General features: G+C 35.9%; 1 protein-coding gene across 6 annotated transcripts; it reads left to right on the plus strand.

Moving 5' to 3' along the window:
* Positions 1-6,917: 6,917 nt before the first annotated feature.
* Positions 6,918-22,105, plus strand: LOC131440719 (uncharacterized). 6 transcript variants are annotated; one of them, XM_058612243.1, is made up of 5 exons: positions 6,918-7,472; positions 8,769-8,909; positions 16,727-17,174; positions 20,793-20,854; positions 21,215-22,105. In XM_058612243.1, the coding sequence occupies exons 2-5, from the start codon at positions 8,906-8,908 to the stop codon at positions 21,865-21,867; spliced, it is 1,167 nt and encodes a 388-aa protein (XP_058468226.1). In that variant the 5' UTR covers positions 6,918-7,472; positions 8,769-8,905; the 3' UTR covers positions 21,868-22,105. The 6 variants fall into 6 exon arrangements, with proteins under 6 accessions (XP_058468226.1, XP_058468227.1, XP_058468224.1 ...); XM_058612244.1 differs by having other exon boundaries at positions 20,793-20,946; positions 21,215-21,368; XM_058612241.1 differs by having other exon boundaries at positions 6,918-7,378; positions 20,793-22,105.
* Positions 22,106-27,906: the final 5,801 nt, after the last annotated feature.

Below are 27,906 nucleotides of genomic sequence, written 5' to 3' on the forward strand. Positions count from 1 at the left end.
GGATTATTTTGATAATGCCAAGATTTTCAGAAGTTGTTTGTTGTCTTTTATAAAAGTCTAGCTCGAATGCCCCGAAAAATATATTGGTTATATAAAAATTCGCCCACTCTAAGAAAAATAAAACAGATTATTTACAACTATTTTTGATAAATGACCTATAACCATAGTTATATATTTATATATCAAATATATAACTATGGTCATGGAAAATTTTTGTATTTCATGACCATAGTTATATATTTTAATTCATTCTATGATGCTGGCTGCATCAACTATTATGAACTGACATGAAAGATGGATTGTATGCATCTTGAAGCACATTGTTTTTTATTTTATTCTTTTCGCATTGTGACTAAAATTTCTTAGTTGATCGAACTCAAGCAAAACAAAATATTGGTACTATATTCCGTTCGTGAATTTTTACCTTCCCGTTTTAAAAAATTTCTTAGGGTGAGTCCTATTTGAGTATTTCATTGCAATACAGCTGAGGAACATAATTTTCAATGATTCCGGTAAAAGTGATGCAAATTGATTGATATAAACACATTTCCCGAAATGATCACATTTTCATTTTTTTACTTGCCTTAGACATAATACCCCAGCTGCCGTATATTATGTCTCACAACAAATCAATGGTATGCCACACAACAAGAGACCTTATGTCTCAACAATGTTCTCTTTGCCCTTAGAAATGCCCGTAAAGTGACTGTTTTGAGAAAATTAGTATGTCGAAGAAATGGCGGATGAAATGCTTATTTAGTCGAAGCAGAATCCTACATCGCAAAGCTGCCTATTGATATTTTCAGTTTAGTTTCAGCAAACGACAACTCCCAAACTTGCATAGCAGAAAAATCTTAAGAAATGGTAGTGTTAGTGATAAAATATTTGTTTGGAAAAGTTATGATTACTTGCTTTCCCCTACAGTCATACAATGGCTAGTACTACATACTTATTGACGCCAAAAAAAAAAACATTATGTCGTGATTCAAACATTCGTGGTTAGAGAAAATATCTGCCGGTCTGATAATAAACCTCTTGGTTAGAGCAATATTTTCAGTTTCCATGAAAATTCAACCATAGCACAGATAACAATAACCACATCATGGCAGTTTGATAGAATCGAGTTGAACTTACGAATTGGCTAATAAAAAGATACTTCATTTTCTCATGATACACATTGTATGCAAACATCATTCGTACCGATAAAAATCGTTACTAATTCCTAATTCTACTAAAACATGGATAGAAATCATTTTACAAAGTAGTAATAATCACTTAAATTTTCTACTCATCTATATTCGAAGTAAACGCAGAGAGAACGGAAAACGAAAACAAAAGAAACGTTGTTAGCGCCTACCGCATGTGGCATTTTGCACACCCCAATGCATGCGTTGACATTGTGTGCGTGCGAAAGAAGGAGGAAAAACTCATTTATTTTTACAACTCACACGAAATCTTTCGATAAAAACGTTTATCAGGCACAAATTATATACGAATCGATAGAAAAATTAATTATATAGAATCGTATGTTCTTGGAATTTCCGTTTTCTTCCCCGTTTTCTCACAATTTTGGGTAAAGTGCGTGAAACCCCGGGATAGGCAGCGAACTCCCGTGACCACGGCGAAGCGCTACCTTAACATCCTTTTGCCAGGATATTTTTGCATACAATCCTTTTATAATTGGCTCCTTGCTGAACCAGTAATGTGTCGTATCGTTCCAGTAGAAATGCGTTTCCACCTATTCTCCGATAAGGTTATTAGTCTTGATTAGGTGATTCGGTGTGCCTTTTCCTACGTCGCGATGGTTACTTTTTCTAAAAAAAATCACTCACTCTGACGTGTGATAAAAATTGAGTTCACTTCACTTTTATTTGCACTACTGGTCCCCATTCAGGTGAAAATTATTAAATTATTTTTTAATAAATACTTTAAAAAAACCGTGAATACGACTTACTTTATTATGGGGCGCCTTTTCAAAATTAGCCATATGGAATGATGGGCAGAACTTAATCGTGAACATCTCGACTTGTATTAACGGCAGCAACATAATTCTTTCATTATTTCATCAAAAATAAAGTCAGGAATTTAGGATAATATTTTGAACAGCGTGAGATAACGACAAACAACTCAAAAATTAAGTTTTCTCATAATTTGAAAACAACGCGGAAAACTCTTTACTTTCGCTTGGGTTTTTCGCGTAAGGACGATGATTTTGAGGGAGTCAGGTACATATCTTCAACTGAACGTTATAAAAGGGGAAACGTGGAAGAAATTCGATAATTTCTTCTTGTGCTTTGGATGGAAGCAGATGTCAGGACGGGAAGACGCATTCAAACAGCGGCATCGGAGAGCGCACCTTCTGCGTGGTCGAAAAAAGAAGTTCTCATTTGCCTTCCGGTCTTCAAGGCGATAAGATGCATTAACTCCTTAACGCTCAAGGGAAATATGTTTCCCTTCTATAAATCGTTATAGATTCTTCAATTACTATTAAATCGATGTTTTTTTACTGAATGTTAAAGAAAACTTATTTCCAAGGCGACAAATGTGTTTCGGAACGAATAAGTAAAAAGAACTATCAATCTTTATTGCACTAAAAAAGTTTGTGCAAAATGACGTATAGAAAATAGAACACATAATAAATGTGTTATGTGCAACGTCCACAAGTACATGAAGTCGTTTCGTAGAGTGCCATAACTAACTATATATCTTACTTTTCTGATAAAGCATTAAAGCTATTAAAGCAATAAATAAAATTACGATATAATAATTGGCATCATTTAGCACTGCGAGCGGATGTGTTGCGGTTTGTTCACAAAGCGAGTTTCAATTCAAGCAAGAGCGATTGCGTTAGATAGCAGAGCTGCTGATCGTTTGCATTTTAGAGAAAGAAAACGAAAAGTGGACAACATTTTATAACATCAACCGTTCTGATGGCTCTAAATGTTATCTAAAGAACTATTAAGATTACTTTTTTGCAAATCGAAGGTAAAAAGGTGCACTTTTCGCTGTGCGAAAATCGTTCGAGAAATATGTTCCTAACTGTGCTGAATGTCGTAGAGAATTCCACAATTTGGTCCTTCTCAAAGGCAGAAATGAATCCTGTACAGCATCTTGATAGTTTCTTTCAATGAAATATGCAAATCCGAAATGAGTTAATCGACATTCATATGTGTGCCCGCTGGAAACACCCATTTGTGAAAAAGCTACAAACGAAATCACGTAAAAAGAAACCTCTTAAGAAAACTTGATTCAGTTTGGCATCATTTGGCACTGTGAGCGGATGTGTTGCGGTTTGTTCGCAAAGTTAGTTTCAATTCAAGCAAGAGCGATTGTGTCAGATAGCAGAGCTGCTGATCGTTTCCTTTGCGAAAATCGTTCGAGAAAAGGTTCCGAACTGTGCTAAATATCGTAGAGAATTCCGCAATTTGGTCCTTCTAAAAGGCAGAAATAAATCCTGTACAGCATCTTGATAGTTTCTTTCAATGAAATATGCAAATCTGAATGAGATAATCGACGTCAAAATTCTATAAGTGTCTATATGTGTGGCCTTTGGAACCGCCCATTTGTGAAAAAGCTACAAACAAAAAAACACGTAAAATATCGTAGAGAATTCCTCAATTTGGTCCTTCTAAAAGATAACAACGAATCCTGTATTGCATCTTGATAGTTTCTTTCAGTGAAATATGCAAATCCGAAATGAGATAATCGACGTCAAAATTCTGAACACCCTATTTAAATCTTAATAATTTAATTTTAACTCATATTCCAATAAATAGTTATTTAAAAAAAAAGTTTCACAATTCACACAATCGATCAACTATCAATTCGAATTCGAAAGTATGAAGAGATCGTATCAGGTTTATTCGTATTTACGACATCCAGTTATGTCTCTGACATTACACACCCGTCCTTTTTTTTTCAATCTTGAATCTTGAACTTTCTTTGGGTATTAACTAACATAACCTTTTCAATTTATAAACAGTTATGCCAAGTTAATGAGAGTTTTTCTTTGCTTTGCATCGTCGCACTGAATGATTAAACACACTTAACCCTATAGTCCTGGAACCGGAAGTCGGACCCGGATTAAATTAAACAGCAACCTATGAGACTACAGGAATTTTCAATTGAGCCTAAGTTTGTGGACATCGATCATATCATCTCTGAGAAAATTGAGTGAGTCTCGTTTTTATAGTTTTTGACCATTATTTTCGGTACTTCTGGAACCGGGAACTTGGATCCAGTCTAGCCGAAGTTGATTCGCCAAAATCTAGTAAAGTTTTACCCATTTTGCGTCGTCGCTCTAAACACACTTTACCTTATAAAAGCATGATGAAATTCAATAGCAACCTATAAAACTATGAAATTTTTTATTTTATGAGTGACATTGCTCAGCTCGATGAACTGTGTCGAATAATATAGAACACTTAGCCCTCTGGGCCAATTTTCACTAGTCAATTTTCCAAGTGATTGCATAAATTTTCTATATGAAAAAAGCAATAAGTGTACTTTTATAGAAAATCATCGTTATCATGATTTTGTAATAACACTAACAAATTGAATAAAATATTTACATATTTTACACCTGAAAAATATAGATTTAAATGTGCAACTCTGCACGCTATACGAATTTGAAGAGCTTTGTTTTGCATCGTCATTTGAATGACGATTGAAATGTTTTGGAATTAATCGTCCTATAATTTCGATACCGGAAGTCGGCTCTGGATGAAATTGCACAGTATATTTTAAGACAATGAGAGCTTTAATTTGAATCATGATTCGTAAAAATCGGTTCAACTGTTGCTGAGAAATCGAAGTGAGTTCCGTTTTTGGACCTTTTCTTCACTATTATCGGTGCTTTCGGCAGCGGAAACCGCACACTAGTAGTCCCAAAGTAGTTTTATATATGCACTAACAAACACGATCTGCAAACTAGATGCATTTAGTAGTAAGTTTTTTAAACAAGTGCACCTCGTTTCGTCATCGTTTTTAAAAAAATACTCATGAAATTGAAAATTTTCACTAGTCGGACTGTAATACCGGAACCGGAAGTCGGATCTGGATCAAGTTTCAAGGGACTTTCAATTTCAATTCAATTTCAAGACCTTTTATTTGCTTCTTAAACCGGTTAAGAAATTTCCGAGAAAATTGAGTGCGAATTTTTTCATAAATTTGCACATATTTCCGTTTTAATACGGGACCTGGAAGTCGGATTCAAATAAAATTCAAGAAAATTGTTTGCGCTCGTAAGACCTTTTATTTAAATCTAAGTTTGTGAAAATCGGTTCAGCCATCTCTGAGAAACGTGTGTGACTATCTTTCCCAGTCTATGGGACTATAAGACTCTGAGAAAATCAATCCTAAAGTGAGCCAAAATACCTCCGTTACCCTATCTGTTATCTGTGACCATACACTGATCGTTGTCGTTCGCTCGATATGGAGACACTAGCCAAACGAAGGAACGAATCTCTCAACTGATGAGCAATGATTTTCATTGGACTAGAAACGAAAATTAACTGGCAATATAGCCTAAGTTGCTGTGCTATCAATCGGCCTCATCTCAAGTGAGGTGACACCAACCACAACACAGAAGAAGAAGAAGAAACGAAGGAACGTATTCAGAGCGGGTTTTATAGCGAAATTACAAATATATTGACTATTTACTTCACCTTGAGAGACAGTTTTGAATGGATGTGAATTATTATTTTTAGCATTTCACTGGTACGTGCTTCCTATGTGCATATTTTTGCTCATTTTGCGGATGTTATCGATTGCAGGAATTGAAAGTGTTTCAGACTTCAAAACATACATACGTATATACACTACTGGTCAAAAGATTGGGTCCAATTTTTAATGTTGATGAAACGTTTAAAAATCCATCTTTCTTTGAAATGTCTCATTACTGTATTTTTAGTAACATTGGTTTAGAATCAATTTTTCGCGTTGTATAACCTTCTTCGTGTAGTGCCACAATGACTGTTCGTGTCTCTACACTTAGCTCTGCTTTTTCACCCATTACTAATGAAAAATGAAATATTTAGTTTTACTCCAATTTTTATAAGGAGATGAATGGTTCAAATTGAACTTTTTGCACTGACCCGTTCAATTTGAACTGCTCTTCACTGACGAGTCGAAGACGAAACGTAAAAAATACTAAAACCGGTTATGTGCCCAAAGCACAAAAACGGATTTTAGCCAAACCCCTGAATAACCAATGAGATGATATTTTTCGAATTACGTCGATTTACATGAAAAAATTTATCGAACAGCTATGATTTTGAATGCGAAATATGTTCTACTCATCATTTTGCAATGAAAAAAGTAACACACAGTTGTAATTATAAATCTTGAACAACGTTTTTGCAGCACTAGGATGTAGCACGTAATATTTACTAGACCCATCGATGGAATACAACAATTCAGAATATATATATATATATATATATATATATATATATATATATATATATATATATATATATATATATATATATATATATATATATATATATATATATATATATATATATATATATATATATATATATATATATATATATATATATATATATATATATATATATATATATATATATATATGTGTGTGTGTGTGTATACTGTGAATTGTTGTATTCTATCGATGGGTCTAGTAAATATTACGTGCTTCGATGCGTTCTGAGTTTTTCGTAGTAATATTATCTATAATATAATAGCCAAATATTTCCTGTTCCGGCTATGAAACAAAATTCTGTTGTCAGCCTGTTGCTTTATACGCATAATCGATTCTCATGGGATGAATTCGTTTCGTCTCTTTCTCTCTTTCCAAGTGCTCTACCGAATCGAGAGATTTTATCCTTGATATGAAAAAGTGGCCTTGCAGGATTGCGAAACTGGAAACTGCACGACAGTACGTTGATAAGACTGCTCTTCGGCTGACTTGTTTGGCTGTGAGAACGCACAGCTCTTACATACCACCTATTATTTGAGTTGCACATTGTTAATGAGTGTGATCTATGTAGCATACTATACACATAGTATTGCGAACATCTTCTGAGCATTTTTATTTATTTAGGTGCACTTGAATAAGAACGATTTTTCGCCTATTTGAAAAGCTTATGGATTCTGTGAATACTTTTTTAGTTTCCAATTAAAAAAATGATTTAAAAAATGATCTAGAAGGTAAAATAGAAAACTTTAAAGCTCTTTAGTGTTTCAACTGATGTTGAATATTTCAATGCTCATGGTGAGAAAACACTGGTTACGGAAAAAGGAAGACAATAAATTAATATATTTGAATATATATAGTGTAGTGTTTAGAGAAGGATTATGAACAATGGTTTAAAAGCGTCGTAGGTTTTTGAAATCGTTGAATTGGAGTCAGGTTGATTAATACTATATCTTTTATCAATGGGTGTTAAATGAAAATTAAAAAAAAAGCATTAAGATGGCGAACAGGGATGGATTTCAGTAATATGGTGGGAATATAACTTCAGATAATTTTAATGGAATGTAATGAACTACATCAGTGATCTGTTCATTTATGAACAGAGATAAACCACTTTTGTAATAAAATTACGCTACTAACATATATAGTTAACTGAGTTTTTGTGTTTTCTCAGCAGATCATCTTTTCATCACACGATTTGTCAGCTGTGAACGAATCGTTTTCAAAGAAAACGCACACACTCGCACACACACATATATATATATATATATATATATATATATATATATATATATATATATATATATATATATATATATATATATATATATATATATATATATCGAAATTTTTTTACACATATTTTTTTTCGATTAAGAGCTCAAGAATATTCGATACGTATTTTTTTATTTCAATATAATTCGTCGGATTATAGAGAAATTATTTTTTGAAGTTTCGAGTTAACAAAAAAGAACCCATTTTTGAACAGCTTATACTGAAAAATCTAATAAAGATACAAAGATACGTCCAAGACATGAAATGTGCGTCTATTCGTTAACTTTCAAATAAGCGATTCCAAAAAATAACCTCATTGTTTATTCAATGAAAAAAAAATAGTTAAACAAACAAAATATTCAAAACTTTAGCCCACTTTTTATTTTGTTGGGGTTGACTCAATCTTGGCAAAGTTTCAAAGTGGAAAGATTAATAATTTTGGAGCAGTGAATTTTTAAACCACGATCCCCACGCGTGTAGCGTATCGCAGTGCGACTAGCTCGGACTTGTGCAGTTTTCTTTCAGTTCTGACTTCGATTTGAGAATTGGTCTATTTTGTAAACTGAAAATGTGGGAGCAAGTACTGTAAAATGACCTATGCATCGCAGAAATTGTTGAGAAACTTAACATCTATCGCGATAACCTACTTATTTTTAGGATCAGCTTATTTGGAAGCTAAGGAAAAGACGCACATTTCATGTCTTGGACAAATTTTTGAATATTTATTAGATTTTTCAGTAAAAGTTGTTGAAAAAGGGTTCTTCTTCGTGATCGCGGAACATTAAAAAACCATTTCTTGAAAATTTCACGTATCATATTGCAATAAAAAATTACGTATCGAATATTTTTGAGTTCTTAACCAAAAAAAAAAAAAAATTATATGGAAAAAAAATTGGTGGCTGATTTTGTGTGGAATGTTGGGTTTAACGCTAATGGGTTTCCATGTATACGTTTTATATTGCTAGACTGTTACAGTATGTATAATTATACTCCATTTTGACCTAAAAAAAAAACTAGGAAAAATTTACGAATTGCCTTTTTTGTGTTGCAGTTATGAATTTGATCAATACTAAATAATAAGCGAATTCAGTGTTAGATTTGGCCAATAGAGACAATAAATTGTAAGGAACGCTTAGTCCGTTCTGGAAAGAATTTGGAGAAGCATATAACATCAGAACTACAATTGTCATGGGTAAGTAATTTATGTGTAGCGCTCAAAAATAAAAGTATACAAATGTTTGAAAGTAAAGCGTTGTAAAAATATAAGACAAATGCTTAAATTTAAATCTTATCATGATTTTGCCTTTACCGTCTGCGAGGGTTGTGTAAGGAGTGTATCGAAAATAAGCTATCCACAATTTTTTCTTTCAAATTATGATAAAAAACTATATTTATTCAAACTAAAAATTGATCCTTTATTGTACGAGGTTAAACTTGAGCATAAAGAAAACCGGATGAAATTTAAGTTATTCCTTCAGGAATTTTCGAACTTTTGATCGAACGATTTTCATCAAGTTCCGGACAAGTGTTGCATTGCATTTTTTGGACGCTTGAACCCAAATTTTTTTGAACTCCTGCATGTTCCCAGCTGCCTAACCAGTCTTCTTGAAGACCCTCTTCACGATTGCCCAGTAACGTTCGATGGATCGAAGCTGACCCCTATTTGGTGGATTGATATTTTTCTCAACGATATGTATACCCTTTTCCGCAAGCCAATTGAGAGTAGTTTTGGGATAGTGAGCCGACGCCAAATCCAACCAAAACAGTGGAGGTGTACTATGATTCTTATATAAAGGCAGCAATCTCTTCTGGAAACACTCAGATCGATAGATTTCTGCATTTATAGTTCCGGTAGTGTAAAAAATGGTTGACTTCAAACCACAGGAACATATTGCTTGCCATACCAGTACCTTTCGACCGACTTTCTCCACTTGAATCGACCTGTCCGCATCGCTCAAATCCTCCCCAATGACGACAGTGAAGTATTTTGGACCTGGAAGGATTTTTGAGTTCTCTTTTACATAAGTCTCATCGTTCATCAAAACTCATGCATCCGGACCCTGCAGAAGACGCGAATACAATTCACATACAAATACAATCACGTATTGACATTGATTTGTTCTTCATGGTTAGAGATACAACTTTCTGGTCCAGTTTCCGGTTGGAAGAAACGGGTTTTCTGACTCTTCCTGGTAGCTCATCCTAAGAGTAATGTTCCCCAAACTTATTAATTATGTTTTTAACACTGGCATGCTGAATTACAAATCGCTTCGTCAATTTTCGCATAGTAATACCCTTCTCACTTAGCCATGTGTCCAGAACTTTAAATTCCACTTCCTTTTCAATACGCGACAATTTGAAAACGCAGAATTTCAACCGCATAAACAAGTAAAGAATCGAAAGCTGACAGCCAAACGCACAGCATGCTGCGATCTGAGCATGAAAAACCATCACAAATACATGCGTACAAGACAAATGTATGTGGATAGCTTATTTTCGATACACTCCTTAATCACTGTTGAAACCAAGAGGTAAATGACTCAAGTGTCTATATCACTCGACTCTGTTTCTCGAGATCAACACATGTCTATGTATTTATGAGAGTATGTGACAAAAATAATCACTTCCAATTTTCGAACTGCAGGATGATGACAGTTGACCATTCCAAAACGTCGTATCATTGATGACGCAAAAATGATACGAAATTCACAAAGGTTATACTTACGCAGCGCGGGGGGTAATACAACGCAGTAACTAATTTCGATTCGATTTCGAATCCATGGATTGACTTTGTAAACGCGCTTTCATGTGACAGACAGACGTTAGTTAGGTGGAGGTTGAGACTTCAGTCTCACGAAAGATTGAAACTAAGGGTTTTCGAGATTTTGCACCCTATTGTATTCGTTCTAAATTTCTATGTAAAGCTTTATAGTCTGGTTTTGCCCCAGAACGATTTTTTCCATAAATATTTTTATTTCTTAAGGCAGTTTACCTAAATTTTTCTTCGCCGTGGCATCACTTTTACATAGAATTCTTATCCTAATATAGTCACAACGATTTGAATTTAATAAAACGTATTCATCCTTTATTTTAGATATCATATTAGGTATTTCGTCATTTATTATTAAATCTACTCAAGAATATTATTTGAACCAAACTATTAACTGCAATGAATTATATAAGCTGTTATTATTATAGATTTTGTCGATAATTTCATAAACTATTTCGAGTGTGTTTGTATCATTACATCATTTCTATTCAAATTTAGCTATTGATTGCGCTAATGGACATAGTTGGAGTCATAATTAAGTCTTAAAAGGGTCCATTATTAAATCAAAACTCCAATTGTCTTCATGAAATGACAAAGAAGTTTCATGTATGGGAGGTAAGAATGTCTCGAACTGGGACATTGGATAGCCTACCTTGGGTACGCAAGGAATTTATTAGTTGAGATCTGACATCACGATACTCCATGCATGTCCAAACGACATGATCAATATCGCGATAACCTTCGCCACAAGCACAATGATTAGTCTCGGAAAGTCCAATTCGAACGAGATGGACATAACACGAATGACAACTCTACTCACATCCAGCCCCTTGAACCATGCCTTTGTCGATATTTTAGGAATAATTAAGTGCATCCACCGACCCAGATCAAACCTTGACAGCTGGCAAGTGTTCTTTGGAAAGTTCGTAGAAAGCAATCGGTCGCTCAAAAAATTTTACCACATTTGGCTAAACTATCGGCACTTTTATTGCCTGGAATGGAGCAATGAGCCGGGACCCATACTATAGTGATTTGATAATTATTATTCAATATGTCGTTCAGGCACTGTTTTATTTTGCCCAAGAAAACCTGTTCATTCTTGCCAGTCATGTTTGAGCGAATGGCTTCAATTGCACTCAAACCATCTGTGAAGAGGAAATATTGGTTTGGATTGATTATGTGATGATTACACTCAAGCTGTAATGAACTTCTGCTAACTCTGCTATATAAACAGATGCAGAAAGCCTAAATGAGGTCGAAACATTATTGTTGAACATACCATACCCTGTATCCTCTTGAATTCGTGAACTTACTGGAATATATTTTTGGGATTTCCCTAGAGTGTAGATGATCCGGGATTCCACGCACTTCGCGCTGCATGGATGTGTCGAAAAAGAAAGTTGAATCAGGGATATTTAGGAGGCTAACCCGAATAGGAATATTTGAAGAGTTGATTTCCTGTGACATATGGTTAAAATACACTGTCCTGAATCTTGTTTGAGATTGAAGGTCGACTAGCCTTTCGAAGTTATTAATAACCAGGGGATTCGGTACCTCACATCTTATCAGCATATTCATAGAGTAATGCATATGAATAGCGTTATGAAAGCTACCAAAAACGATCTTTCAATGGAAAAACTCCCGCCAGAACTTCAAGACTCATTCAATGTGTCGAATGCATGCAGCCTAAGGCAATTCGCAAACAACTGAATTCGCTCAAGTTTGATCATGTGGGAGTTTGTAAAGGAACGAAACCAAACGTATCCATATTCCATCACTGAAAGTATCGGTGTCTGTTACAATTTTATTATATCTTCCGAGTGAGCACCCCACCAAGAGCCTATTATTGTTCGAAAAAAAAAACTTTTTGTTGGCATATTGTTATCAGATACCTAAGGTGTCCTCTCCACGAGCATTTGGAATCAAACCACCCTCTGAGGTATTTGAAAGTCAAAACCGATCATTCTTCCCATCCTATGGAGCAAAAGCTGCGCGGGATCATGCTTTCATGTTGATGTTGCATGGGTCTAGTAACCCCAATGTCAATGTCATTTACGTTAAAAATATAGAGGAGCGGACTGAGACATGAGCCTTGCGGGAGACCCATATAGCTATTTCGGAATGTTGCCAAATCGCCATGTGAAAAATACATGCGTTTCTCTGACAAAAGGTTGTGCAAATAATTATTTATAACCGCTGGAAGTCCATGTTGGTGGAGCTTGTCTGAAAGAACATCGATGGAAACTGAATCAAATGCTTCTTCAATATCTAAAAATACAGATGTCATTTGTTGTTTTTGAGCGAAGGTAATTTGGATGTCAGGCGAAAGCAATGCAAGGCAATCATTTGTCCCTTTATTTCGACGGAAATCAAATTGAGTATCTGATAACAAGCCGTTCGTCTCGACCCAAGTGTCGAGACATCGAAGAATTTTTTTCGAACAATTTTCTGATACAGGACAACATGGCAATGGGTTTATATGAGTTGTGAGTTGTGATTGGAAGCTGGTATCCCCGGTTTTCGAATTGCGATAACTTTCACTTTCCTCCAGTCAGATAGAACAATGTTTTGCTCAAGACACTTGTTGAATGATTCCCATGAACGTCTTTTTTCGAGGTCGGGCAGATTCTTCACCAAGTTGAATTTAATTCTGTCCTCTGTGTAGGAACAGAATCTGGGCAAACTTTCCTAGCAAAGTCAAATATCCATCGGTACAAGTATTCCTCACTCTCATTTCCTATGTTACTATTCCTCATTCATCTGGCCGTATTCCAAAGAGTGCTCATTGAGGTTTCTCTTGACAAACCTTCGACAAAATGTCTCCAAATTTGCCCGAAGTATGCTTTTGTACTTGGTTTTCTTAAACCACGAATTTTGCAAAATTCTGAGGGGTACCTCCTCCTCGTTTTAAAATCGTCTTGAAAACATTTTGTTTCGCATGTTTAGCATCTGAGCACTCTTTGTACCACCAAGGGTTTGGAGGCCTTCTGTTAGTCAATGGACCAAGAAATCGTTTGTTTTGGGTTTGTTTAATACTGCCATGTTGAAATTTTCGCAAATATTATATGTTAAGGATGATCTGTTATCATTGTAAACGGAACCCAACATAATTCCGTGCGAATTGAAATCTCCCAAAATCAATCGTGGAGCAGGAAGAGCTTCGACCATTTTATTAAGCTGTCGTTGTCCAACTTGAGCTCTTGGAGGAATATATACCGAAGCAATGCAAATGTCCTTTCCTTTCATGTTTATTTGACAAGCAACAACTTCTATACTAGAAGTCGAAGGAATGTTTAATCTATAAAAGGAATAACATTTCTTAATTCCTAAAAGCACTCCACCATACGGAGAGTCCCTATCGAGACGTATAATGTTAAAGTCATTAAAATTTAAAGCAATATTTGATGTAAGCCATGTTTCGCACAAAGCAAATACATCACATTTTTGACTATGCAATAAAACTTAAAATGTTTTGGCATGATGCTACGACAATTCCACTACAGGACAGTGATTGAATCATTTGTGGCGGATGATAAATTAAAAAATGATACAAAACCTGAGAGAATTAGCCATTGAGCTGATAACTGCTTCGAAAAAGTTTTAGCTATTGAGAGGAATGCCGTTATGATGGCCTTTCGAGGTTCAGAAATATTGAATGCTGCGAAAATCCATTCTACAATTTCTGAAAACGTCAGTAATTTTGTTGGTAAATGTGAAACGGAGCCCACTGGATTATTGTCTTTTGTTGTGCTATTTCCTGGATTGGTTTGAAAATTTGACAAACCAGGAGGCACAGTTTTTGGTTTCACACAAATTTGGCGTTTTTAGATTTAAAACGGGGATCTTTTTTGAAGGTGTAATTTTAGATGTCTTTTTCATGATTTGGAGGAGGACTTCTTCCTCTTAACAGCACATCGAGGAGTGACAAACGAAGTACCTTCACTATTTTCATCAGAGTCAGTTTCCTCTGGCTCTAGATTTGAAAAACCGTTTTCTGTTTCGAGTGGGTGGACATCAATAATTGTTTTAAAAATTTCGGCATATGTACGCTTAGACCGTGTTTTTAAAGAAAGCTTAATTTTGTCTTTACGCAACTTAAATGTAGCGCATACTGATAGATCATGAGGACTCTCCCCACAATAAACACATTTTTCAATATCTTTATCGCAAACAATGACATTTGATACATTTAGAATTTTATCGATATTGGCATGGCTAGGCAACGCAGATCCTGCAAATGTTACTCGAATCTGCGGAACGATAAAACTTAATTCCATCGATAATAGATGTTGAGTACAATTTCAAACCACCATATAGAAGGACAATACAACACCGGTACGTGCAAGATGGAAGAATAGAACACAACACGAACGATGCGCACTTTGATCTATTTCGTACACGCTATAAAAAACGAAGAAGTTACGGTTGTCTGCTACTGGTGTTTGATATTGGTACATAGGACGTACATCAGAATTTCAAGCTTCGCGATGTAAATGCAATTTTCACAGCCACAGTGCAGTAATACCTTGCCGGTGGTGTAGTGGTGTCAATTATAAGAGTAATAATAATGATCCTACTACATGTTTTACACAAATGATTCATGCTGTTTATTTTCACTTACATAGACAAAAGTAACAGAAACGTATTTTCGCTTTGTTTGTTAGATATCTTTTAATTGGTTTAATCGAAATAGAGCATGTGATAGTAAGTCTAGATTCAACTAGGTTCAAAACTGTTCGATATTTGTTGCTGGCAAACGAACCAACTTCGGCTGTTCCGGTCATCTGAATCCGGTTTCGAAAGTATTGGGAATAGTGATCAAAAACAGCGAAAAGGATCCTATTCACTTTTCTTCAAGATGGCTAAATCGATTTTTACAAACTCATAGGTTCAGTTTTAGATTAAGTCCCAACAAACTTTCCTATTTCTATTCAATGAACAATTGTTTTTGCGAATTCCATAGTAATATTTATGATTTTATAAGTAATATAAGAAAGGTATCATTATACCACTGGAAGGATTAAAACAGGTTTTTAAAATAAACACTACATACCTCTAGAATACTTCTGCATCGCGTAGAATAACAACACTTTTTCTTTTTATATGAAGAAAGTCCCAACAAGATCTGACCGCTTTCTCAGTGGGTACTTATTAAGGACTATCCATCTATCATCTATCCAAAGGCTTACAAGGTCTAGTCATTGAAAACAGATTCCTTAACACTTCCGAGAGTCGTATGAACGAACTGCTTATTATTATACACGCAGCCTTTTTGCTTCTCTCACATAGAAAGTTTATGCAATCATTGTGAAAACCGATTTTCGTACCGACTCAGCGAGTCGAGAACGCAAAATGTCTGTATGTGGGTGTATGTGTAAAGTACTAATTTTTTCGGAGATGGCTGAACCGCTTTTCATGAACTTCAAATGGAAGGACTTTTAACCCCATATAAAGTTGCTGAATATTATTCGAATCCGACTTCCGGTTCCGGCATTACTGGGTGATATGTCCAAAAAAAAACCTAAGGGGAAGGTAATGCCATAGGAATTTATATCTTATATGTATAAGATGTCTATAGATATTATTTGATTTGTATAAATATTAAATATTTTTTTTAGAGATTGCCTAACCGGTATAAGTACTGTTTCACTCTGTACGTTATGCTAGTTTATGGACAAACCTGTTTTGATTTTCAAAAATCAAAGAAACTTGTTTTGAAGAATATCATTTACATATAAGAAAGGCATCATTACACCATTAGGTGGATTTAAACAAATTTTTTGCTCTGTCGTGCAGTGTCTAGCTGATTTTCAGTGGATAACGATAGATAAATTCGTAATGTGGATTAGTAGAGAAACTTTTAACCTGAATAGTTTAAATTAATTTGTCATTTAAGCGTTTAGTAGATTAAATTCACTAGAATATTTCTTCATCACCTCTGAATTCTACTAGATCAAGTCACTATACAGATTCATTATGTATCTCACAACACTTTAAACGTGTATAATAGACGGTACAAGATTTAAATTGTACTGTACACGTTTAATGGGTCGTTATATACATAGTGGATGTGTGTAGTGACGTGATAAAGTACAATTCAATAGTGATAAAATAATATTCTAGCAGTTAATAACAAAAAGTAAGCTTCTAGTTACTTCTAACTTGATGAAATTGATACATTTTGAATAAAATAGTGGTCTTACCCACATCCATCTAATTGTTTTTTCATTTGCTTGCAGAATCCTTCTTCAGAATGCGTCGATCATCACACACTTGTCAGAGCAATCAAGAACCTCTAATTGTTGTTGAAGAGTCTGAGAATTATGAAAAGGAAGACGAGATTAGTCACACGTCGTCTCCTCGAAATAGTTTAGATATAGAGTCTCCGGAAAACCCATATTTGCTTTCACCATGGCGAGATCCTAGAGAAACGCGTAAGCATTCCTTACCAACGCCACCTTGCACTAGTGGCATAACTGCTAGTCAAGTGCGTCGTCTCTCTGAACGTGGAGGTGAAGGATCAGGACCTTCACCTCGAGAGCAAGCCTTTTTAGCCACTCTGTACAGCGCACCTGCTCCACAACCTGGTGGACGAAGGCATTCTATTGTAACAATCAGTAAGGTTCCACCAACCATATTCAATCGTTCTCGAAGAGAATCAATTGCTGCTTTTCCTGCTGGGCTGAGGTATGTATGAGATATCATAAGCTTACATGAATATTGGTTCAGTATGCAGGAGTGTGTCCTATAAATCCTATGATAATAATCACCTAATTTTTTCTTATTATTTTGAATTTCGGTTCATCAAACGAATGTTAACTATGACCTTTACGTTTACAATCACTAGTTCAATTCACAATTATTGTTATAAACAGCATTTCATTCGATTAACATTATTATTTTTAAGAATAAAACGTGTTTATTTATTTTATTTATATATTTTAATCAACAGACAAACTAAAGTCCTAATGATTATTTCTAAGAATATTCAAAAAATTCGCTTTTATTCTGCTACGAGGAAAATAAAAATCGAATCCCATAGATACGCCATTGAAAGTTCGCTGCAATCCAATAACGGCACCGTTGATTCCGTAGTTAGTACGACGTAGAGGCATTCTGAGGAGGTTGTTGTTGAGAAGAGCTCTAGAACAAACATTGATGTTGATCTGACTAAGTAGTGCAGGTCAATCAATATTGTTCGTCAAAATATCGGCAATTAGCATTGGACGGAACCGATCTCGGCGTACTTGTAGAGTATCGAGTCCGATAAGCATCCCTCGGCTTTCATAACTAGGCAGCTGGTGAGGGTTATTCCAGGGCAAACGACGAAGAGAGAAACGAACGAATCTGCGCTGTATTGATTCAAGTCTTATAGCTCCATTATGAAAGTGAGGGTTCCATACTGACGAACAATATTCGAGTGTTGACCGTACAAGCGAGCAGTAGAGAGATTTCAAATAGTATATATCTGTGAAGTGCTTAGCGGTTCTCATAACAAATCCTAGACAACGAGAAGCCTTTGCCACGATGTACGAAATATGCTGCTTGTAATTCAATTGTTCGTCGAGAAGAACGCCAAGATCTTTGACACAATTGACTCTATCAATCACTGATCCTCGAAGACAATAATTGAAACGAATAGGTGTTTTTTTCGTGTGAAGGTGATAATCGAGCATTTGCTGATATTTAGCGTCATTTTATTAATTTCACACCACTCGGAGAAAATTTCAAGCTCACTCTGAAGGAAATAGGCATCTCCAAGAATCTTGATAATTTGGAATAACTTTAGGTCGTCCGCGAAAGATAATCGTAAACCTTTAATGAGTAGTTCACGTCGTTGAAATACAACGTGGAATACCAGAAAAAGCAAAAAAACTCCTTGGAAACATTTTCATTGATCTTAACCGCCAGCCATCGATTGCAAAGATACGATTGAATCCACCGAAGAATGTTGGAACCGAAGTCTAGTCTGTCCAATTTGGCAATTGTGATAGCGTGATTAATTTTATCAAAAGCAGCAGAGAGATCCGTGTAGACAACGTCCGTTTGATGACCTTTAGACATAGCATCCGTTATAAACGTCGTGAAAGTTAGTAGGTTAGTGGCCGTTGAGCGTTTCGGCATGAACCCGTGTTGAGTTTCAACGATGTACTGCTTGCAGTGATTAAAAATAGGCTCCAGAACGACAAGCTCAAACAATTTAGGAATGACACTAAGAGTGGTGATATCACGGTAATTGTCGATGTTCTTCTTGTCTCCTTTTTTGTACACAGGAAACATAAGCAGATTTCCAAATATCAGGAAATACTCTAGTCATGAGTGACAGTCGGAACAGAAGACAAAGAGGTACTATAATACCACTAGAGCATCGCTTCAAAATAACTGCCGGGATACTGTCGGGTCCAGCAGAGTGTGAAGACTTCATTTTTGCGACTGCTGTTGCTTTTGCGACAATGTGCAGAGGAGTATGATGCCTAACGGACTTCACCAGAGGAGAGGGTGCTGTGCTGATTTTAGGTGCACAATTCGATTTGCTTGAAAAACAGAGATCGAGGATTCTATTGTGCTCTTTTCTAACGTGATTTACTTGACGCAGTAAATTAAAACTGTACCGGTCAAGCAAGTTGATAATACCAGCGTGAAACGAAGAATGCATTGGATCTGCAAACAGAAAACCATCAGAAGTTGTGAGCCATTTTAGGCTTGGAAAGTTGAAATCACCGACGATAAGTATTTCATCTGCCGAATGCATATGGGCAGCAATGAAATCTTCTAACGATTGAATATGCGAGTCAATCAATGACAAATCATGAGTTCGATTCTGTTCAATTCGAGCGGGTCAGAGGCTTCCATAATACCAACGTCCCGGTGTCTGGATTGAAAAAATCGAGCTGGAACCGGAAAACGAATCAGCACAAGCAAAACTAGAAGTAGACGAATACTTGCCAATGTGGAAAGTTTGGAAGCCCCTTTCACCACATCCGCCCGCAGGACCGGGACGACTAATGAACGCTGGCTGCGACGGCAGGACTGGGTCGGAGGGGTCGGAGGCTTCCACATTGCCATCAACAGTGCGTCCCAGTGTTCTGCATTCAGTTATTGCTGAACGGCTACGTCCGTTACTTCCGGTAATGTAGGCGTTGGAGACGAATTCGCAGGTGTAAGGTTCCGAAATTTTTTAGTAGATCTTTCCTCGAATTCTCGAAAATATATACCTTGTGACCAAGTTGCTGGATCCAACGCAACGGATTCCAAAGCAGGATCGAGACCAAATTTAAACGATACAAACGTCATGTTGCTAATGTCAGAACCTTTGGCAACCAACGTAACTACCACTGGATCCTGAGTCATTCCCAAATTGGCACGTACCATAGCGAAAGTGTCATTGTTGGTGACATCCGGGCGAATGCGTGACAAATACAATCAAAATTTATGAATTGGTTGTTCACACACTGGAACACAAACGACGCTTTTCCCTATTTGTTTCGACCCGGTTTGACTTGCAAATGACTCGCAAATAGTGAAATAGCCCAAAAGAGCACGGGAGACACCAGAACATGCCATATGAAACATACGACCGCAGTATCCAAGACAGACAACTGAGTCGATGCCGGTGATAACCTGCAGCACTTGGCACAATTCTTCTCCATGCTCATCTCAACGGCAGGAAAGCGCCTTCACACAAAACAGGCGTATGCGGGGAGCTTGATCGAGTCGGTTGCTTATTGTTCAAATCGCAGCACAGCTGTAGCACTAGGCACAGAACGAAAGAATGCAAATCACTATCCAATTTACAACTGGCGGCCAAGAACAACACTTTAAACCGGTTCAGACAGCGAACGGTCAATTACTAATCAAAAACTTAAGCGAAACGATTATGTAGAAACAACTTTAAATCGCATAAAATACGGACCGAAAATCACAACAAACTCAAATTGAACAGTGTTCCCAAAAAAAACATTGCTACATCTTTCTGACAAGTGACAAGCGAATTCAATAGTTGTAGTGTACGCTTAGTATTTTTTTTGCATTTTTAGCCGACTTAGCAACTAGTAGAAACTGCGCTTTTTAAGTCACGCAAGTGGTTAGATGTTAGTACCAAAATTAACAAATCATTCAAATTTCTGGTTGCAAACTAGTCAAAATAAAATAACAAATTACTCAAATTTCTGGTTGCAAACTAGTCAGCTAAGCTAAGCTAAGCTAGCGTAACAAATATTGTTACTTGGGATAGTATGGAACCTTCCTCTCCAATAGATTTTTCTGAAAATCAAACAATTACACTTATATTCCTCTTTTTTGCAGGTCAGCAGCTGGTTCCCGCCGTGAAAGCAAAACTGGTCCACCGCTATCGACAGATCATAGAGGTAGTATACATAATTTACAGTTAGATATTATGGATGATATAGTGCAAGCTAGAAAAGCGCGTATGAAGCTATGGAATACAAGCAATGAAAAAGTATGTGAAGTTCAAACACTGGATGAAGCTGGTGCTGGTTCTAGTTCACCGATGCGCTATACGAATAGACGCTATTCGGACTTTGTGGGTACGTCATTGCCGCCTATACAGTCGTTCAGACGTGCTTCCGAGATGCCTATTACACCGTCAACCCCGCTATCACCAGCAACAGCATCATCGAAAAAATTTACTACATCAACAAAATCAACACAAAAAATGGGAATAGTCTGCACAAATACTGATTTAATATCTCTTCTGTCGTCCTTAGCTTCATCTGCAACTGAGATAAATAGATGTGGCGAAAAAGACTATACAACCCCAAAAACTCCTCAATCATCATCGTCGATCAAGCCCACCTTTGAATTCCCTCAAGATCAACAAACAACCGAGAGCAAACTTAAGAAAAACCGCTCAAATAGTTTTGATATGTCATTGTATTATAATATTAAGCAATTGGCAACCTGCTCGTCTACCAATCTAGATGATGCTGGAAAAATATCAATTGAACCAGGTTGGTTTACTAAAAGACATCTACCTATGGCTCGTCGAAAATCGATGAAATCTTCCGGCTCAAAAGTTACGTTCGCGAAAGAAGCAATAGATAAATTACGAGAAAAATCTGAGGCAAAAAGTGGCGAAGTTAAGACCAAGACAAAAGAATCAAAATCTCCCTTGAGCAAGTTGAAATGGGATGGAAGAAGTGCCATAGTAGATGCTCGTATGATCGGTCATGCAATCGAGAGTTTTATAACAGGTACTAGTTCTTCGAAAAAATCATCAACCAATTCCAAAGACTCATCAATGAAGTCTTCAAACAAACAAACTTCTTCCAATTGGTTTGGGAAGGCAGATGATGATGATTCTAATGATGCATGTGATTCTTCGCTTTGTTCGACGCTGAAAGATCTTTTTGTGAAGTAAAAACTGATGTCTAGGCAGGGATCTAGCAATATAGAATATTACCGAATTTCATTACCAAATACGAAAAGTAATCAAAATGCATGTAATTCAAACGAACCCACCTGAAAAAGTAGCCTTTAAGTATTGTTCCATCATACAAATGAAATGGAAAATATCCTACTTATAATCTGTTTCAGCGCAATTAGTCGCTGTTTGTTGTTGTGATTAACAAGAGATTGAATAAATATACCTAAACCAAGGAGTTGCATTAGAATAAAAGAACAAAAAGCACGAAAGACCCATTTAATGATAAATGATACTAGCAAGCATTGCTGCAAATTTTCACAATTAATTGTCAAGACATAAGATCAATAATACCGCAAGACGTGATACATTTAAAATTAGGGTTAGGATATTTACATATTTAATTTATGATCATACAATAAAACAAAGTAAAATTTAACTGACTAACGTATTCACACACCTAAGGGACACGTCTACCGACGACACGACCTACGATTTGATTTTCAAAACTTCAAAACGGGTTAGTTGCTTAAGAGGCGGGTAGGGTCTAACGCTTTCGAAAAATCATTTATTTTTTATTTGTATTTGCTTATAGTGAAACATTTCAAAAGTGTTTTGTCAAATACTATCGAAAAAACATTCTGGAACTTTTGGGCTTTTATCTTTTCTTATCTCGTACTGCAGAAAGGCAAGAACTCGACGCACAGGTCCAAGAGATCTGCTTCGATTGACTTGAAAATTTGACAAGACATTCTTGAAATATTTTATTATAACAAAATACAAAGAAAACATATGATTTTTTGAAAGTCCGAAAAGGCCCCACCCTAGAAAAATAAATTGTCTCCTTCGATTTTATAAACAATAAGTTGCATTAGTTTTTATTTGAAAGCATTCGTCATTCAAAAACTCCATCGTCATTCAAAAACTACTCAACAATTTATTTTCAAATTTTGCACACACTTTGGAGAAGTATCACAGCTACAAAATGGCGGAAAAATCGTAGCTTGCAAAATATTTGAATTAATTTTTTTGAACGATAACTTGAAAAATAATACGCAAAATTGTGTTTTTACTCATCCGTTAGAATTATCTGAAATCAACAATGTTTTCAAATTTACTTGAAGTACGAACTATTTCTCCCTCCTCCGTCGTTCTCAAGTTATTATTTTGATTTTTTCAACAGTTCGCGGCAAATTTAAGCAACAAACGCGGACTTACACTAAGTTTTCCGCCAATTTTGAAGTGGAAAGCTACCATAATATAAAAATGGAAACATTTCAAAAACGTGGGTTCCCCCCACATTATTTCAAGATAGTATGTTCCAAGTTTGAAAAGAATCTATTTAGTACATTTTGCAGGATCTTGTTCACGGACTTCGAATAATTGGTTTTCAGAAAAACGTATTTAGTTATTTTTCTCAAAAAGTGAGCAAAAAAAATATTTTTGGTAACTCACACTTACACCCCCTTCCTTTATGATTATGTATGCATTTAATTTTGTCAGTAATTATCTGTCTGTACTTGAAAGCTCAGGCAATGCAACATAGCTAAAATTTTTAACGGCTCTTCGACATTCATTATTCGATTAGACTTAAATCAATGAACTTATGTTACATGTTAAAGTGTCTGCGACAGATATCTTCGATATCTTCGGACTAACCGGTTCTAAAGCGACGATTACCTTTTATTTGAATACGTACGAAAAAAAAACGACAATCACTATGCATCAAACAAAAATGAAAACCCAAGCTGATACATATTGTAGATATTTTTTTTACTATTTCAGGTCTTATACGCCCACTCAATAATATAATTGTTGTGTAAAGTTTCTACATATAACATTTGTCTCTAGTCTCTTAGTATGTCTTGAATTTTAATCATTGCTGTTAAGCTGTTAAAACTCACAATATTGTGTCGATCATCATAAGCCGCTAAGGTTTATAATCATTTCTATTTAGCTTAGAGCTATATGACTGTTTATACATATATACAGAATGATATTGTTAACATATAATTACATAACAAATTAGCGTTAGGATTATATATTTTACTATCTACAACAATATATCGATGGAACGTAAAACATTCCTCGATCTATCTATCAGGACAATTCGATAATCAAGTTGATAATCATGACAGTACAGTAAGCAGTAGAAATAAAAAAAAAACAGTTTAAATTGATGTTATGTGCTTGAAATACATCTAATATATAAACGATAAAATCGTGAAAGAGATCATTAAAATGTTTGATAAAAGTTCTGTATGTATAAATGTGTTGTAAATAAAGAAAATATACATTTTGCAATAATATTGAATTACGACAAACCGAAATCAAAAGTCGCAATCTTAGATTTTTTTTAAAGAAATTATTTTTATTTAGACCAAGCTAGAAGCTTTACGTGGCCGAATGAGCCATGTTTTGATTAGATAAAATAATTTTTTACCGTTGGATCTTGTTGTCACCCTTTTTCTAGGGAGAGAAGAGCTTCTATTTTTATCTTGCGATGATTGAGGGGCACTTTGTCCGTGGCTCGTCTCGTCCTACATTGCCACATCGGTGGTATCGTTGTTGGTTTCCGTTTTTTCTTCGTTTTCCTTGTAATTCGCAGTCTTGGGTTCGTTGTTAGTTGCTGTAGACGCGCCTTGTTGTGCATTAATTGCAGTTGCTGGTTAGATTGATGGTGCAACAGGAATACTGCGCTCACTAGTTTCCGTTGTTGGGCGGTTGTCCTTGTTTTTGTTTAAAAATGACCTTTTTGTAGTTTCAGTGCAATGTTTGCCGTAGTGTGCAGGTTGTTCACAATACTGACATGTAACCAGTTGATTTTCATACGTAATCAGCGTTTTACACGGATGTATCCCGTCTTGATCACAAATGATGTAAGCTGGAAATGCTTGACGTAGTTGCATACGTACCACTCGCACGCCATTCCGGATACCCGGAAAAAATTCCGCCATACTTCCCTTTCGATGGAAAGAACTTCACCGTAGTGTGGCATACTTTCCCGAGCAAACTGATCGCTGGTCTGTGGGGGAAGGTCATGCACGCGTACTTCTATGGCATTGTCCACCATGTACACAGGGATTTTTTATTTAACATTGTCATGATCAATACTGTGCACCACGGTATTAACCGAAGCAAATGCGATTGCATCTTTTTCACGTTTGAACATAATGTACACATAGTTAGACGCCTTGTTGAATTGAATCTCATTTATATAATTAACGTTTAGATGCATTCGTTCCTTAAGCAAGATTTCAATTTCGGTTGGTGCTGGTCCAACTTTGCAGCGCTTGAAATCAATACAAATTGAATTTGGTCTTGTAGGCCAAGTTTCTGCACGGAACCACCCGCGATCCCATTTCAACCAGAATATTAGTTGATTTTCTGAATTCGATTGGTTAAAATTTGGTACAACTAATCGATTGTTGTTTTAACTAAACTGTCATTTTTGTTTTTCGATTAGCAGAAACGGTGGTTGAAACAACTAATTTAACTGTTTGAAAAAAAATGCTGTCAATTAGTGAGGACACATACCTTTCAAATTCAACAAATATTTTAGTTGAAATAACTGGTGTTTTTTTTTTTGAAACAAAATTCTGTTAGTTGAAAAATAAATCGGTTTTATTTGATTTAGTTAAATTTATGCACTGATAATTTCAGTCAATTTATATGAGCATCAACCGCTGGGAATTGAAATTTTGCGATGGCAATTCAAACGCGCCATTCAATCGCAGCGCGTTCTGTGTGTTTGAAATCCTTCGCTACTGTTACTTTTATAAATTAAATTCATGTCAAAAAGCGTTTATTGCTAATGCAAGAACATCATCATCGGTATCAAACAGCTGGAAGTAAAACAGTCTGCTGGAAGTAAATAATGATCGAATTTGAAGCATAAAATTTTTGCGCATACCTGAAAGATTACGAGATGATTATTCATAAACATCACCACCAAATCTTTTTCATCTCAAACAAGGTTAACTTTATCACAACACCGCTGTTAGATAAACACTTGTTATCATAAAATTCTCAAATCGAATGAACACAATTTCACCAAACGCTTTAACCATCGATATTGTTTTTATTGACATTTTGAAGCGACGCGAACAGAGTTCAACTAAAAAGTTGTTGATTTTGCATTGCGATTATTGTTTTGCTTTCAACTGTCTCCGACATTTGACAGCATTCAAAACAACATATTTTTCAACTACTTGAATATATGCAAATCAAAAACCATATTGGTTGAATCAAAAAGAAATTAGTTAAATCAACTATCGCAAAAATCAAAAACTGCGATATCGCAATTTTATGATCGAAGGGTTCTCCGTGTGGCTTTGTTAAATCGTGTGTCAGATGAGATGCGAGCACGAACTACCATCTTAGATTTGATAATAGTTCACAACATTACTTTTGTCGTGAATACGACTTACTTTACTATGGGGCGCCTTTTCAAAATTTACCCTGTACAAAAATTGGCAGAACTTTATCGCGAATATCTCTAGATGTGCTTAATCCAACAACAAAATTTTTTCAACAAGCTCTTGGAAATATGATCAGGAATTTGTGATTGGATTTTCAACAGCATGAGATAACCATAAGTAACTGAAAAACAAAATTTTCTAAAACTTTTGAGAATAATGGGGAAAATTCATCACGCTTGCTTGCCTTTTTCGCACCCGGACAACGGTTTTGAGAAAGTCAGGCACATATCAGTTCCGATCATCTAATGGACGATTATAAAAAGTAAACTTTGATTGAAAATCTTTCATTTCTTCTAGTGCTTCAGACGGACCACCAACATCAGTAAGAACAAACTAAGTATAAAGCGTGAAACGCTCAGGTCACGCTCTAATTTGGACTTTGGTCGTCAGGAGGAGCAGCCGATAATGAAAGCAGACCTTTTGTTTGTTATATAGCCTCAAACGCTCAGGTCGTGCTTTCATGTCGACTTCGACCGGGGGGAGCATCAGTCGCCAGTAATAAGAGCAGACCTTTCGCGTGCTACAAAACCTCAAACGATCAGGTCGTGCTTCCATTTGGACTCCGGTAGTCAGGAGGAGCAGTCGGTAATGAAAGCAGACCTTTTGCGTGGTATAAAGCCTCAAACGCTCAGGTCCTGCTTTAATTTGGATTTCGACCGTCGGGAGCAGCAGCCGCCAGTAATGAAAGCAGGCATTTTGCGTGATACAAACACAGACTAACAGACATGACAGTATGAGTAAATTCTTATAAAAATAATTTTTCGTAATGCACTAGTTCCACCTATATTGTACTGCGCGAACTATTTACTATCGGTACACCCCTTGTATTACGTAAAAGTTTTTTTACTAGTTGGTTTCCCCTCGTTTGTCAACACCGATCAGCTGCTTGCAGGGATGCCTGATTTCATCAAAATTTTTGAAAATGAATCGTCACAATAAATTATTGGATTACGTTGATAATATATTTAACTTTTTCGCGATGTTGGAAGGTAACCATTTATTTGACTCAACGTTGTTCATCTAGACTATTTTTTAATGTGTTGGTAGTTTTCACCCGAAATTAAGTGGCGGCAGACCAGAAGCAAGTGAATATTGTAACAAAACGGGTTCGATTTTGTATTGCGTTGGAGGATGAGAAGTAGGCATAATTCTGTATATAGTTTTGGCAATATGTATTAAATCTGTATCCTGCATGAAATTCGCATGGACGTATACAAATCAATACATTACAGGTAATTCTGCATGAATGGCAACTCTGTTGGTAAATGAAAAAAATAAACACAGTATAGATGACAGACAGGATGTTTTTGATAGGGTAACGTGGCGCCATCATGACACATGTGAGTACTGTCCCAAATAAAGGAAATGACCGTTAAAATGATTGAAGAATCTAATTTGAGTATCCTGTCTGTTAGTCTGTGATACAAAGTCTCAAACGCTCAGGTCCTGCTCCCATTTGGACTTCGGTGGTCAGGAGAAGCAGGCGGCAATGAAAGCTCTCGTGTGGTACAAAACCTCAAACGATCAGGTCGCAGAGCCAGTTTCCCTTCAAAGA

The sequence above is a fragment of the Malaya genurostris genome, chromosome 1 (genome assembly GCF_030247185.1).
Source record: "Malaya genurostris strain Urasoe2022 chromosome 1, Malgen_1.1, whole genome shotgun sequence".
Taxonomy (NCBI): Eukaryota; Metazoa; Arthropoda; class Insecta; order Diptera; family Culicidae; genus Malaya; species Malaya genurostris.